Source organism: Gracilinanus agilis, chromosome 2 (genome assembly GCF_016433145.1).
Source record: "Gracilinanus agilis isolate LMUSP501 chromosome 2, AgileGrace, whole genome shotgun sequence".
Taxonomy (NCBI): Eukaryota; Metazoa; Chordata; class Mammalia; order Didelphimorphia; family Didelphidae; genus Gracilinanus; species Gracilinanus agilis.
In genome coordinates this window covers 627,161,435-627,177,008 of record NC_058131.1, presented here as the reverse complement: position 1 = coordinate 627,177,008, position 15,574 = coordinate 627,161,435, and the positions used below count along the sequence as shown (strand labels likewise).

Genomic DNA, 15,574 nt, shown 5'->3' with positions numbered 1-15,574 from the left:
TTATTCAATTATTTAACATGTTAAATTTTGCTTATTAGTGACAGCATGCAAAATTCCAACATATTGTGTGTCCTACTCATTTTTAACAAAATTAGTAACATTAGAATGCAATCTATAGAATTTGTGGTAGTTTAGATTGATAGGAATTAAACTTATTAGTGTAATGTTACTGTTACATATACATTCTCACAAATTTCCCACTTGTTGACGAATGCCCTTATATTCAAACTATTTCTCCGACATCATCCCAAGATAATTCTTTTCACTTATGGAAACTACTTAAACTACTTAAATTCAGTACAAATTCAAATACAAAAGAGGTCATCATTATTATCCTCTAAATAAAGATATTTTCACATAAAAATAGAAACAAGGTCCAAAGGCCACAATTTTCTAATCAGATTCTCAGGCATTAACTGCCTGCCTTGGTTTTTTGGCTGTAGAACTTGTTTAGCATCCAAGATAGAATTTGCTCTAAGGAACCACACTTGGATAACTTTTTTCATGACCTCTCACTAAACACTAAATTCACACTTACAAACTATATTTTACTTCTATCCACCTCAATACTTATGCATCCATCCATTACATATAAAAATATAATATCTAATCCAATCCATATGGTCTGATATTTGCGTCTGTCTGCTTTTCCCTATTCGTTTCCCTTATTCATAGTTTCTTCCTGCATCATACATATTCTGAGAAGCAGGTCTCATTATCATCATGAAAACTATAATCACCAGCCTTAAGGGTCCATAGTTATTGTATGATGATCAATTATGAATAGCTTCTGTATTCTGAGCAATACAATAATCCACAACAATTCTAATGAACTCATGATGGAAAATATCATCCATTTCCAGAGAAAGTATTGATAATGTGAATGCAAATCAAAGCATAACTTTTTTACTTGATTTTCTTGTCTTAGAAGAATCTTCTTCTAATACATGACCAATAAGGAAATGTGTATTGCATGAGGATGATGAGGAGGTATGGTGGTGTGAAGTAGGAGACAGAAGAGAGTTGGCTTCTGCATTTTCAGTAAAGTGGGAGTCATAGTCTTCTGGTCAAACAAAGGTAGAAAGAAGTGGTATAGAAAATCTATAGAGAAAGATCGGGACTCACTTCCATAGAGAATATGATAGTCAATGAAAGAAAGAAAACAGTATTATTGCACAGTTCTAAGGGCCTTACTTAATATAATAAACTTGTTGCAAAACCAATCAATATGGATTCATGACCCTGAAAGAACACTCAGGAACAGAGAAGAGAGATGAAGGAAATCAGGGCTGAGAATTAGTCAAGTGTGACTCTCCATAAGGGGGCAAAGACTTTAATGGTATGGATAATGTGCATTTGAATTATTCAAACATGAAGCCAATAAAGTAAAGGGAAGAAAAGGAGCACAAGAAAGACTGAGAAAAGGGAAGAGTGATGGCTGATAAGGATTTAGGAGGAGTAATGAAAAAGGCGACTGAAGGTTAGGAGGTCGCAGTCAGAGGAAATTCCAAGAGTTCTATAGCATGGAGAGGGGACAGAAAGGAGTGATGAAGAGTAGAAGCTTAATGATCATCTCCATAGTTGTTCTTCAGTTTTTTCAGTCGTGTCTGACTCTCCATGCCCCCTATTTGGGGTTTTCTTAGCAAAGATACTAGAGTGATTTGCCATTTCCTTCTCCAGCTAATTATACAGATGAGAAGCCTGAGGCAAAGAAGGCTAAGTGACTTGCCCAAGGTCACAGAGGTAGTAAGTCTCTGAGGTCAGATTTGAACTAAGGAAGATGTCTTCCTAACTTAAAGTGTGGTAGTCTATCCATCCATCTACCTTCGTATGGAGTGGAGGGGGATTAAATGGAAGTCATAGGATTTTAGGGGTTTGACTAGAAGACCAAAGTTTTGAAGAGGGGATCAAAACACATGTTGAAATCCCTAGATTTCAGAGCAGGGATTCAGGGGGAGAGAAGCACTGTTGAGATGAGAAGTAAAACAATGCAGAGAGTAGTAAATGACTATAACACAAAGTCAGACTTGGGAGGAAAAAAAAGAATGGAATTAACCTCAAAAGACAAAAGATTGCTAAGTAATGATACAAAGGGAACATCTAGAAAGTATGTGAATGGAATTAGCTCATCCTCATTCATTTGTTCAGACTCTAGCCACCAGGAATAATGTCATCCCATCCATTTTAGAATTAAGTGGGGAGGGGAAGGTCTGTTACCCACACATGATAGTGTTATATTCAAACTCTGAGAATTGTTAATCTCACCTTGATTGACAGGTGAAGACAGTTGGAGACTTTGGAATGTTCCCAGAGGCCGTGAGGACAGGGCAAAGGTGGTTGGCCTGAGAGTATAAAATACCCCTAACAGCCATCTGGGAGGGGACTTTGGTCTTTGGGGCCTTTTTTTTAAACATTTATTAATATTCATTTTTAACATGGTTACATGATTCATGCCCCTACTTTCCCCTTCACCCCCCGCATTCCCCCCACCCATGGCCGACGCACATTTCCACTGGTTGTAACATGTGTCCTTGTTCAGGGCCTATTTCCAAATTGTTGATAGTTGCATTTGTGTGGTTGTTTTGAGTCTGCATCCCCAATCATGTCCACCCCGACCATGCGTTCAAGCAATTGTTTTTCTTCTGTGTTTCCACTCCTGTAGTTCTTCCTCTGAATGTGGGTAGCGTCTTTACCATAAATCCCTCAGAGTAGTCCTGGGTCATTGCATTGCTGCTGGTACAGAAGCCCATTGCATTCGATTTTACCACAGTATATCAGTCTCTGTGTACAATGTTCTTCTGGCTCTGCATCAGTTCCTGGAGGTCTCTCCAATTCACATGGAACTCCTCCAGTTTATTATTCCTTTTAGCACAGTAGTATTCCATCACCAGCATATACCACATCTTTGGGGCCTTTTGATATGGTCTTTGATCATTGATCTTTGATCTTGGGTCTTGGAGCATTGATCTGTGTCCCTGACCATGGGTCACTGGTTCTCCCTGAATCTCCCTAGATCTTTAGGCATTTGAATAATCATTAGCTATTTAGGTATCTGGGCCCAGGTGGTGAATGGGAGTAAGGGAGGTGAAGAAGAAGAGGGAGGTAAGGGTGGATATTTCCTGAAGGCTGTCAAGGCTGACATATCACAAACTGATAATAAGGAAACTGAGAGAAATCACAATATCTGTACCAACCGAGCAGATTGCCCTCTCTGGTTTGGCAGTGGCCAAGCTGAACCAGAGAAGTGTGAAAAACAATAGTCCAGCATTACTGGGACAACAGCCTACAGACCTGAGGGATTATTAATCATAGATATTAGTGTGACAGGGTCTCCTTTCCCCAACCCGTTCCTGATTATTCCTTTCCCTATTTAAGATCAATAGATAAAGTTTCATTAAGTACCTTCCTGAGTGGTCAGTATATCATGACCCTTGGGGAGGGAGCAACGCAGTCAGATGAAAACGTGATCCAAGGCTAATTAGAGTCCAATATTATTAATTAATCCAACCCCAAATGAGACCTGAAAGGGTTACCCATCCACCAGACCATTAAGTGTCCTACCTGGGCACTGTTATTTAGAAAAGGGAATTATACCATCACGCAAACGTGACTGAGTTGGTGTTCCCAGTCATCAGCTACCTAGAGGAATACAAAGACACATCTTCCCTAACCAATGTCCCCTAGAAGCATAGTAGTATCAGAGTCCTATTTTCTTTATAACAATAGTAAGAAGCAAATCAGAAACAAGAGACTGCCCTTTGGGCAGTCCAAAACAGTGTTGAGGCTACCATTTGTCCACTTGAAATTGGAGGTGGATGCAGGAAGTGATGAAAGCTGCCATCTTTTAAATATGATGGTAACTTCCTGTGAAGGGCTTTGGGGGCTTTGAAGTTGGTGTTGAAGGATCTCTGGTGAGACCTCAGACTGCTTCCCTTTGAATTGTCACCTGGGTAAGTTAGGCTGACTCCCTCTCTCTTCCCTTGGAGTTTCTGGAGGCTCTAGCCTTAGGGAGGCCTCTCATCTTGGAGGAGGCCTTGTGGCTAGAAGCCTTGTTTAATTAACTCTGTGCCCCTCTGCTGGGGCCTCTGAATTCCTACCTGGTTTGAAACTCTGGTCCGGGCCAGAGTTTCTCTCTCTCAATTTCCCTACCTTCAACCTTCCTAATTGTAAATAAACCACCATAAAAGTCATCCTGAACTGGGTCTATTTTATTTTCAAATCGAGTTAATCGATTTCTGGCAACCATACCTTAAATATCTAGTTTTCCGCTCTTACAAAAGTGGAGTAAAGAGAAAGCATTATGTTGAGTATTCCTGCTGCAATGCTTTGGGAAGGCATAAAAGAAGAGTATAATTTCAGAGAGTTTGACCATGGATGTAGAGTTTTCTAAAGATACCCATTGTTTTTTTGGCAGAAGAAGAAAATTTAAGAACTGAGAAATGAAAGTTTTTCAAACTTCTCAATAAAAGTCTAACAAACATAATCTCTAAGGAATCTAATACAACAGATGTATTAGATTTAAAATGAACTAAGCATTTTTAAGAATATGGTTAATTTTCAAAAGAAAAATGCAAACTGTTAATAGGTATATGAAAATTGATTAAAATCAAGAGAAATGCAAATTAAATAATCAGGTCACTTCCTATAAAACTGACTAAAAGGAATGACTTCGAAAAAATTGGCAAGTCTGTGAAGATAGGAGTATAACTTATTAAATTATTAAAATATCTATTTTTCTTAAGGATAATTTGGAATCATTTGAGAAAAGTTAATAAGTAGTTCATATCTTTTTATGCACTGTGCTCCCACTACTGGGGACAGAAAAAAAGGCACCAAAATATTCCTAACAATGATATTTGTAGTAGTCAAAAGCTGTAAACAAATTATGTGTCCATCATTTGGGAAATGTTGAACAAAATGTTCCTGAACATAATGAACTATTACTATTCTATTAAAAAAAACCAGGAAGCCTACATAATTTTTCTACATAATACATTGAAAAATTTTACAAAAACACTGAATTTTCTGTGTTTTCTGACAATTTTATGGCAGAAGATATAAAAATAAAACAATAATCTTACTTATAGGTGTTGCTACATATAACTTTACTTACTCCAAATTTCATGGACATGTATACATATGTAAATAGACATAGAAATATGCATTTAATGTTTGTATGTATACACAGAATATATGTAATAGTCTACAGTTTTAAATACATAATCAGAATAAATATAAAAATAATCAGAAAATTATGCCCAGTTGCATAGAAAACAAATGTCCATAATTTTTTTAATTAAGAAAATAATTTTGTCCTTTTTCTTAAAAACAATTATAAACACATATTCACGATACAAAGGAACAAAAAGAGATACTAGAAGGAAAAATACTGATATTTATAATCCTAACATGAATCATTGTTATTTAGAATAGTAAATCACCAGTTGTGAGAAAAAATTCATTTTTACTTATTTAAATAAACATGACTATTTTAGCTCCCCAAATTTTTATATATCTCAAATAATGCTTACTTATTAAATAAAATATTGCACATTACTTTCAGTGCAAACAATATTAAAATAATATCCTAATCCAAACAATCCTAATAATGTCCAAATATCCTAAAATACTATAATTTAAATAATAAACTTTATTTTTCAATTCATTTACACATCTCTAAAGAAAAAACTTACACAATTTCAATAGTTGTTGGTATAGCCCAACTGCAAAAACAAATTCAGGAAATAGCTATCAATAGAGATTATCCTCCTGGAAATATAGAAGCCAATTGTAAGTAACAAAAACAAAAACTTATTAATGAATTTATATTTTTCTCAGTTGAAATAATTCTTTCTTTGGAATGAAATCAAACTATCCTAAAAAAAACCAGCAGCCTTACCTGTACATTGTCCTCCATTGGTAGGATCTCCATAATATCCTGGCATACAGTCCTGACACTGTTTCCCTGTAGTGAGATTTTTGCACTGCTCGCACACATTATTATTGATGCAAGTGCTGTGTCCATTACACTGGCAAGCTGGAGAGAACAACATACAAAATTATACATTTTTCTGTTGGAATTCTGCAGAAACTATGAAATGATTAGGTGTTTAATTAATAAATTGGGCAATTAATGAAATTTTGAAAATATGAATGATATGAGTTAATTTTTAAAGTCTAAATGATAAAGTTAAGTTAAAACATCATTCTTAAAATGTCACTTTTAGGTCTTTGATTTAAATTCCATTTTCTTCCTGGATTCTTCACATTACTAAAAGTATTTATCAACTTATAATTCAATGTATACTTAGGATGTACCTTATATCATTCAAGATGCAAGGTTTAGAAGCTGAATGAAAAATTTTAAAAAGTATAACTGATATGTATGACTATAATTTCTAAAGATTCATGTAAATAAAAATTAATAAAAGATCATTATAATATGAAATATAATTACACTAAAGAGTTGTAATTCACACAAATTACAGAAATAAGTGTTTTTAAAATAAGACTATACAATTTGGTAGTATAAAGTATAGCAATATTAAAGCTAATGAAATTTGTATTCTTTTTCATTAATATAAATGTTTACTTAATGTTGGAAAAATTTATTTTTAATATTTGCCTAAAATTCTAATCATATTCATCAAACAGCATGAGATTAATCATAAAGGATATTTCAGTGCTCTTCACAGTGCCTATAATATAAAAGGCAGTTAATACATTATTACTGACTAATTTATCTCTGACTTTCTACTGTAGGCATCTTATAGATACTATTTTCCCTTGGAATTCATATAATAAGGTAATGGAATAAAGAACATGGGAGAGGCTACTATGATGTATTATAATAGTTCAAAGATACCTGCTTGTTTCAATACAAATCACAATACTCTATGACTAAAGAAAACTTCTGTTAGAATTTCTGTGGCCAACTAGATTATGTGATACTCTGAACTTAACTAGGCTAGTCCTTAAAAAATAACCATAAAGTTGGTAACTGAATGTAAAGTATTATCCCTTTAAATCATTGTCTTTTTCATATGAAGCAGGTTAGTGCTGCAAAGGGCAAAAAAAGTTCTTAAGGAAAAGTTGTATCAACTGATAAATGACTTTAAATGTTGCCTTGGGTCAGAGATAGACATTTTCATGTCTCCCAGGAATAGAAAGAGAGCTTTGTTTTAATAAAAACTTATTACAAAGCAGAAAACAATTTTCAGGTAGAATTTCAGCAGTTTGACACAGAAAATAGATTGCAGAATAAAGATTTAAATTATCTTGTGAAAGATGTATGGTGATGAATAAATGCCCCATTTGTATTTGAAGAGTTTGCTTTAAAGGAGAGGGAAAAAGAACTTTTATTTATTAAAAACTGAAAATGTGAGTACAAAGAAGCATAGTTTCAAGGAAAAATGATATGATGGACCATGTTGAGAACTTAGAGCTCTAGGACAGTATGTTTCCCCAGCTCATTTGCACATATCGGTTTTTAAAACCTAAAGAGATAAAAACTCACAAAAATGAAAAATGATATAATTGTTTAGAGACTCAGGGATGATGAATCAAGACTGTCAATTTTATAGGAAAAATTTGGTGATTTCTTACTTTTTAAGTGAAAGGCAACTCACTGAATGCTAGAAGGCTCCAATATAATTCATTGAAAAATATAGGAAGGCTGAATCTGAGGCTGAAGAGCGCAGAACCTGGCAAAAGAAGATTTAAGAAAGAGCAAGGAATCACAATCAGCTCTTCAAGAGCTGTGTGTGAAGAAGTAGCCAACAGTAAGATGGCAAATGGGTTCAGCTACATGACATCTGATTGCTTAGAGAGAGGCTCTACTTCATTGGAGACACTTTTCTGGAGCATTCCCTAGAGCTTGAGAGGTGATAAAACTTGCTAGAAATGTTTGCTTCTCTTTGCTATAGCCTTATCCTGGCAGAGGGAAAAGCAGAAAAGGGAAAATTTTTTGATACTTCTGTAGAGGATTTAGAGGCTAAGATTTAATCCGACTAAATTGAATGTTAGTGAGGAAAGAGCTGGTTGGATTTGTTTGTCTTACCTAGAAAACTAATTTAAGCTGCTTTCTTATGTGCTCTGTTTTCTTCAACTGTTTTGGTCAAAACAAAGTCATGGTAAGTGAACATCTGGCTAGGTTTGGACAGCAGGGTCAGTTGGCTTCCAACCTGAAGAGCCATGCAATTTTCAACTAAAAGGAAATGGCTATTCAAATTAACAGTGTAACACTCTCTCAACATCCTTTTAAAAGAGATTCTAAATTGAGTGGGCTCATAATTATGATATTGGATTAAGAGTAGAAGGGAAGTTTTCTCCAAGTGGAAAATAGGGAAGACAAGCAGATAAGCATTAGCGGAAAGGTGGTTTCATGTGTAATCAATGTTTTTTGATGAGACCAATAACAGCAAATCAAACCAGAAAGGGGTGATCCTAAGCATACAGGACTCCTTCCTTTCTGTACTTCTCTGCTTGGCTCCTGGGTGTGGTAATCTTGCTCCACTGGCACGGAGTGCATTGGCTGGAGGTGATCCATGTTTGTAATGTATTTTATTTATATCTTCACTTCATTCATGTGAGCACCTATGACATTACTATTATTTATATCTTCCTTGCTAAATAAATGTTTATAGCTAAAATTTTTAAAAATGTTACCTTTGTGAGTGATTGATTTCTGTAAGAAGAGGCTCAAGAATTTAGGTAGTAAGTAGGGGGAATATAATTAGCTCACAAAAGGGCTACCCAAGAACCCTGAAAGAATCTGGTGTAACCATAGGGTGACAGTTCTTCTATGGGAAGCTAGACCTACCAATGAGTAAGTCACCCAGAAAATATGTAAGATTTCTATATTCTCATGTGAGAGACTTATGAAACCTTACATGATAGGTGGCCAAAATGTTACACTTAAATGGTAACCATCCAATTGGTAACCGTGCCATACATACTATTTAATTGTACCTGTCAGGATTTGTGATGAACTGACATGGCCAGACTCATAGGGCTCTTGGAGAGGGATTATAGTACCTATACATTAATATTTCAAAAATCCACAGATTCTTTATCTAGCAACTTCTTTGATTAAGGACCCAAATCCAAACTTCAAATTAAAACTTATGAGTATCCAAAATGAATATCACAAAATGCAAATCCTTAAGCTCATATACTTTACTGAAATGTAGCCCTTCAAGGTCTATTCCCTCAAACATAATCCTAACAAAGAATAATTACCCAACCCTCTAGAAAGTAAAAAGCAACCTAGAAAAGTAAGGGCAACAAATAAATGCTCTCACACTGATAATTTAACTATCTAATTCAATAAACATTTCCTGAGTTATCTCCCATACCCTAGATACTGTGAATGCAAAGATAGAAACAATCAGTTTTCATTCTACTGGGGATTCAACCTGCATATAGATAAGTAAATAGAAAACATATGCAAAGTAAACAAAAACTATTTTTATGATTAAGAAAAAAAAACATATCTTTCTCTAAGAATCAGAAAAGGCCTTAAAAAAGACCTCAAGTCAAGAACAAAACAAAAGACAGAAAGAAGTAAAAGAATTCCAGGCATGGGGCTGACAAAATCCACAGGAACACAATAAGGAATATCATGGATGGGAAACACCAAGAAGGTTAATTTGGAAAAAAACATAGCTTTTTCTGAGGAAGATAAGTGTGAAATGGCTTGAAAGATTTGCTGGAGCCTATGAAATGTTTTAAATTTTGTATTTTACCTTAAAAGCACCAGGAAAACAATGAAACTTTTTTTCTGGTTCAAAGTTCAGTTTATTTTACAGACTATAATCCTCTACAAAAACCTATTTTTAAAGGCAATAAGGTAGTTAGGGGAAAAACTATTGCTTTTATTCTCCATCTTATCATATACCCTAATTCTTTTTTTCTTATATTTATTTTAATATATATAATATAATATGCAACATAACAATAGTATAACATTATTTGTTATAAATATGTAATAAATTAAATAAATATTAATAAATTAAATAAATATGCCTATCCAGGAGAAACAAATTCTTACATTAACTATGTCTAAAAATTTATGCCTCATTCTTTTTACCCCTTCTCACCTCTCCCCAAGAAGGGAGATGATATGATATAGGTTGTACTAAAAAAGGATATACACTACCATAGAAGGAACAGATGAAGCTTGATTCAGATGAAAACATATTGTTCTTCATTCTATTTCCTCTATGAATTATTCTCTATTGTAAGCAATATATGTCTTGTTTCGCAACATGAGGAAATGGGAAATACACATTCCATGATAATACATGTACAACCTATATCATACAACTGAAGCTTTTTAAACAAGAAAAATATGCAAATAATTGATAAAGTCCACACCCATCAGATTGGCTAATGTGACCAAAAAAGGGGAGAGGGATGAGAAAAACTTGGGACACTAAAACACTGCTGGTGGAGCTCTGAACTAATACAACAATTCTGGGGAGTAATCTGGAACCACATTCCAAAGGTCATAAAACCATGCATACCTTTTGATCCAAAGAAATAAAAGAAAAAGGACATATATGTACAGAGATATTTATAGCAGCTTTTCCTGTAGTGGCAGAGAACTAGAAACTGAGGGGATAAATTGAGGAATGAATGAAAAAGTTGTAATATATAGTTGTAATGGAATATTATTGTGCCATAAGAAATAAGAAGCAGGATGAGAAATTTGGAAAAACTTATGTGAACCAATGCAGAATGAAGTGAGCAAAACAAGAATATTGTATACCATTTCAGAAAAAGATCAGCACGATGATCAACTGTGAAGAACTAAACTATTATCAGCAATGAAAGGATGCAAGGCAAACCCAAGAAACTCATAATGAAATGATATCCAGAGTCATAGAAGGAATTGCTAAAGTTTTAATACAGATTGAAACATACCACTTTTCACTTTCCTTCATGAGTTTTTCTTGTATGCACCATATATATCTTATTTCATGATATGGAGAATATGAAAATATTTATTGTGTGACAGTAATGATATAACCTATATCAGATTATTTACTATCTCAGAGAGGATAAGTAGGAAGGAAGAGAACTTAGATTTCAAAATTTCAGAAAATAATTAATGAAAATTATTTCTTACATGTACTTAGAAAAAATAAAAGGAATAAATCTCAAAAAAATGAGAAAGTCAAGTCAAATTGGTATGCATTTTTTAAGCATCTACTATTTTCTAAGCACTGTACTAAACTCTGAAGATTTTGTGACAAAGAAAGCCAAAAATAGCTCCTAGTGTCAAAAAAGCTCATATTCTAATGGGAAAGACAATATATAATTACTAAGTATGAATATAATATGTATCCAAATAAAATAATTAATAATCCTCAAGAGCAAGGTGCTAGCAGCTGGGGGACTGGGAAATGCTGCATGAAAAAGTCGATTTAAGTCAGGCCATAAACATTTATTTACCACTGAGCTGAGTCTTGAAGCAAGCCAGAAAAGCCAAGAGGCAAAGATGAAAATAAAGAGCAATTCAGGGGACAGGTATGTGGCTCAAAGGAAAGAAAGCTTGACCTGTAGAAGGGAGGTCCTGCATTCAAAATTGGCCTCTGACACTTCCTAGCTTGTGATCCTGGGCAAATCACTTTCTTCTTATAATCAACACTTAGTGTCCATTCTAAGATAGATGGTTAAAAAGATCATTTCAGGAATGGGGGATGCCTACTGCAAAGGCATAAAAATGAAAGTAGAATCTCCTATAAGAGGAAGAACAAGTAAGTCGATGTAATTGAATAAGTTTAGGGAAAGGACTAAGCAGTAATAAGACTGGAAAGGCAGAAATGGTCCAGGGTATGAAGAACTTTAAATATCAGAGGGCTTTATATATGATGGGGAACATAGTAGGGAACTACTGCAGTTTTCTTAGTAGGGTGGGATGATATGGACACATCTCTGTGCATTAGAAAAATCACTTTGGTAGCTGAGAAGATGGATCTGAGTGAGAAAATGGATGGAGTGAGATTGAGGCAGGGAGAACAATTAGAGGCTATTGCAGTTGTCTGAGCAAGAAGTGATGAGGGCTTCGACTTGGGTGGTAGCTGTGTGAGAAAAGAGAAGGGGACTCATACAAGAGATATTACCAAGGTAGAAATCACAAGATTTAGCAATGGATTGGATATGTGGGACAAATGAGAGCCAAGCATGTGAACGAAGTTCCAAGTTAAGGTTATTATACTTTTCACAGCAATAAGAAAGTCTGAAAGGTGAGGGTGGAGCTGGGCAAGAAAATAAGTTGTTTTGAACTTATTGAGTTTCAGATGACATTGAGATATACCGTTTAAAAAGTTTAAAAAATATAGTTCAGGCCTAAATGAAGTGTTATCATGCTCTACTAAAGAAAAACCCAGCCCTAGTTTTTCCAGGTTTACCTCATGGCACTATCTTTTATAACACCTTCCAGGTAAATTGAAAGTCTAGCTGTTCCCTGAGATGGATATTCCATCTCCTGCCTCTGCACATGCACTTAAGCTACCTCTTACGTCTAGAACAAACTCCATCAATATCTCCTTCTGAAACTGTTCTTTCATATGGTCTCATTTTAGGTTCAACTCTTCATCAGCAGTTATTGTACACTATTGCCAGGAGCCACTCAGAGAAATAGGTTCTTTATCAGGGTCCCATCAAGATCAATAGAGATGGCAAATCCCTGTGCTGATTCTTACGACCTGAAAATTGGGCCACAGGATAGATGGGTTACCTAATCTGACCCCTCTCCACGAATCCCTTCTAATCAACACTTTTTATTATTGAAAGTATTATAATCTAGATTTTTAGGATAGCCTCAAGTCCTATAGAAAGCCCCTAAGTACTCTATAGTAAACCAGCATTTAATGAGTTGACAGCCCTTTTCCTCATCAAAAAATAGCAGAAGCTACTTCTATCTTTTTCTCTCTGCTTCCAAGGACACCACATGGCAGGTCCAAGCAAATTCCATTCTCACTTTAGTACCTTCCCACGCTGAGCTGTACCCCACAATCTTAAAGGCTCATTCTTTAACATACCTTTTGAAGTATGGAAAGCTTTTACTAAAATAAAACTTAGATAAAGTAAAGCTCATTCTTTAACCTTGAGCACTGTCTCATCCAAGCATAATCTACATGAGAAAAAAATTTGTGTGTTATATGCCAACTGTGATGTAATTCTTATAACCTTGAATTTTCTATACAGCTTTGATTTCAAATGTTCTTTGTAGAAAAAACTGTTTTTTGGAAAAATGTATAAAATAAAGCACAAGCTCAGGGGCTGTTGGAACAGTAATGAGCTAACGTGTTAGACTGACAGTTCCCAGTTTCTGCTTCATTCTTTCTCACCTAAAACATATACCTTTCCAGAACCCTGGAGCTGCTGGCTGGCTTCTAGCACACTATTATCTAAAATTGCATTTTGTACATTTATTTGTGTAAATATGGTAGCATTCCCTGTCACTGTAAAATGTAAGCTGTTTGAGGTTGAAGACTATTTGATTTTTGTTTCTGTATCTCAAATACATAGGGATAGTACATTATACATGGTAGGTAAATAATAAATCATTTTCAAATTAATTATCCCACTGTATTGTACACCAGTCAGAACAAACATAGAATATCATATTCAGTGTTTAGAGAAAGAGTTTATGAGACACACTGAGGAACTAGAGCATATTAGCTTGAGGATGGACAGAATGTTGAAGAGTCTCGAAACCATAAGCATAACAGACATAACCATGGATTTTAAGCTTCAAAAAAAGAAATCTTGGAAAGACATAAACATCATCTTCAAATTCCTGAACTCTGTGGTACATAAACAAAGAGAAGACAGATAGACAGAGGTAGACATTTATAGATATCAGATATATAGGAATAGATGACAGAGTTAGAAAAATATTGATATATATGTATATATATCAATTGTTGATACATACATATGTGTGTGCATATATATAGATGTAAAAAATTTTATCTAACTCCCAAAGGCAAATTAAGACTAAATGATGGATGTGAGCTGTGATCTATGAAGTTATAAGGGGATTCGTTTTAACTTGTAAGGAAAATTATTCAGGTAATGAGAATTTTTCAAAAATGGAATGGTTTGTCTGATTAGGAAATGAGTCCCCCATAACTTTAAGTGTTAAACTTAAATTCAATTTTAGAAATACTATAGATATGATTCCAAAAATGTCTGGGAAGTTTGTAATTGCACAATATATAAAGCATTTTCCAAATATATGATTTTATGTAAAGCAAAACAAAGAAAACAAGTAGAGATTAAAATGGAATATAGTCAAAATGGGTCCTAGGTAGTTCTCCAAAATAAAATTTAATAACAAGGTTGTTTTCACTAGAAAGGTCATTAGGATCATTTTTAGTAAGAAGTAGACATCTATCTCTAGGAAAGAATATTACATATTTCCTATTTGAACCCTATTCTGGTGTCTCATTATGAAAGCCATAATATTTCTGAATTCAACTCTACTAAATAATATGGGTAATATATTAAGCCTAGGCTCTAAGTGAAAAATTCATAGTACTTATTATAAATAAAGTGAACTTGGTTCATTTGAGCACAAATTGAAATCACTTTACATGTGACAATTTCATCATGCCATTTCTTACCTGGGCAATATATAAAAGACCATTCATAATTTTTCTCTTTGGGGCAAAGATTTGTGTCAAGGGTCATCTCACTGGTATGCATCCCAACAAGTTTCATGGGTCCCCTTGAAGAGCCTTCAATACAATGTCCTTTCCCTGTGTTACTAGGATCATTGCACCAACCACATCCAGGTTGTTCTAAACACTGTCCACATGTTCTTAATCCAGAACAGTTCTGGGCTGTATAAGAAAAATGCAATTTTAACAAATATTAAATGGCTCTGTAATTCATTTTATAGAAAAAAAAGTAACATAAAACCTCTTCAGATTCTTCCCAAGGTAAGCTAAAAAGAGATAACTATGAAACTACAGTAAAATTATAGTGTGTTGTTAATCTTCATTTTAAGGCAATAATATCCCAAAGTAGCAGCTATAAAAACAATATACCAAAAATTAATTAAAAAACTCAAAAAGTGAAAAGTTTAAAAAGTTTGCTACTTTGCATTGTGAGGGTAATACTACTGTAGTTTAAATACATACATATATATATAAGTGTATATATATATATACACACATATACATATATCTCCTTTCTTAAATGTTTAGGAAGTTATTAGATTGCATAGTTATATATCATAAATTAATGATTCTCAAAAGTAATGCTGAATTTTATGGCATCAATGAACATTTTTCTCCTATTCATCTAAAAATGTAAAAGTTTTAACATAATTTCTCAAATAGTTATTCAACATTTTTGAAACATACAGTATATCATATATATTATTCTGGATAGATCTACAAGTAGATATATCAACTGACATAAAGGCAGAAAACAGTTTCTTTTATACATGCCAACATTCAAGACCTAAGAGCTTATTTGCACATTTAATAAATTCTTGTTTTACTGATTTAGTGACTGCCTGAAATGAGGTTAAACAAGATGGCCTATGTCATGA

The 15,574-nt window shown here is 34.1% G+C and overlaps 1 protein-coding gene across 1 annotated transcript in view; it reads right to left on the bottom strand.

Annotated features, from left to right (window-relative positions):
* The window catches only part of ATRNL1 (attractin like 1), a 1,097,315-nt gene that overhangs the window by 856,073 nt on the left and 225,668 nt on the right, over positions 1-15,574 (bottom strand). The window contains exons 18-19 of the mRNA XM_044665614.1: positions 14,640-14,858; positions 5,900-6,037 (exon numbers count right to left, since the gene is read on the bottom strand). Coding sequence (XP_044521549.1) covers positions 5,900-6,037; positions 14,640-14,858 — 357 coding nt within the window. The remainder of the gene's footprint in view (positions 1-5,899; positions 6,038-14,639; positions 14,859-15,574) is intronic.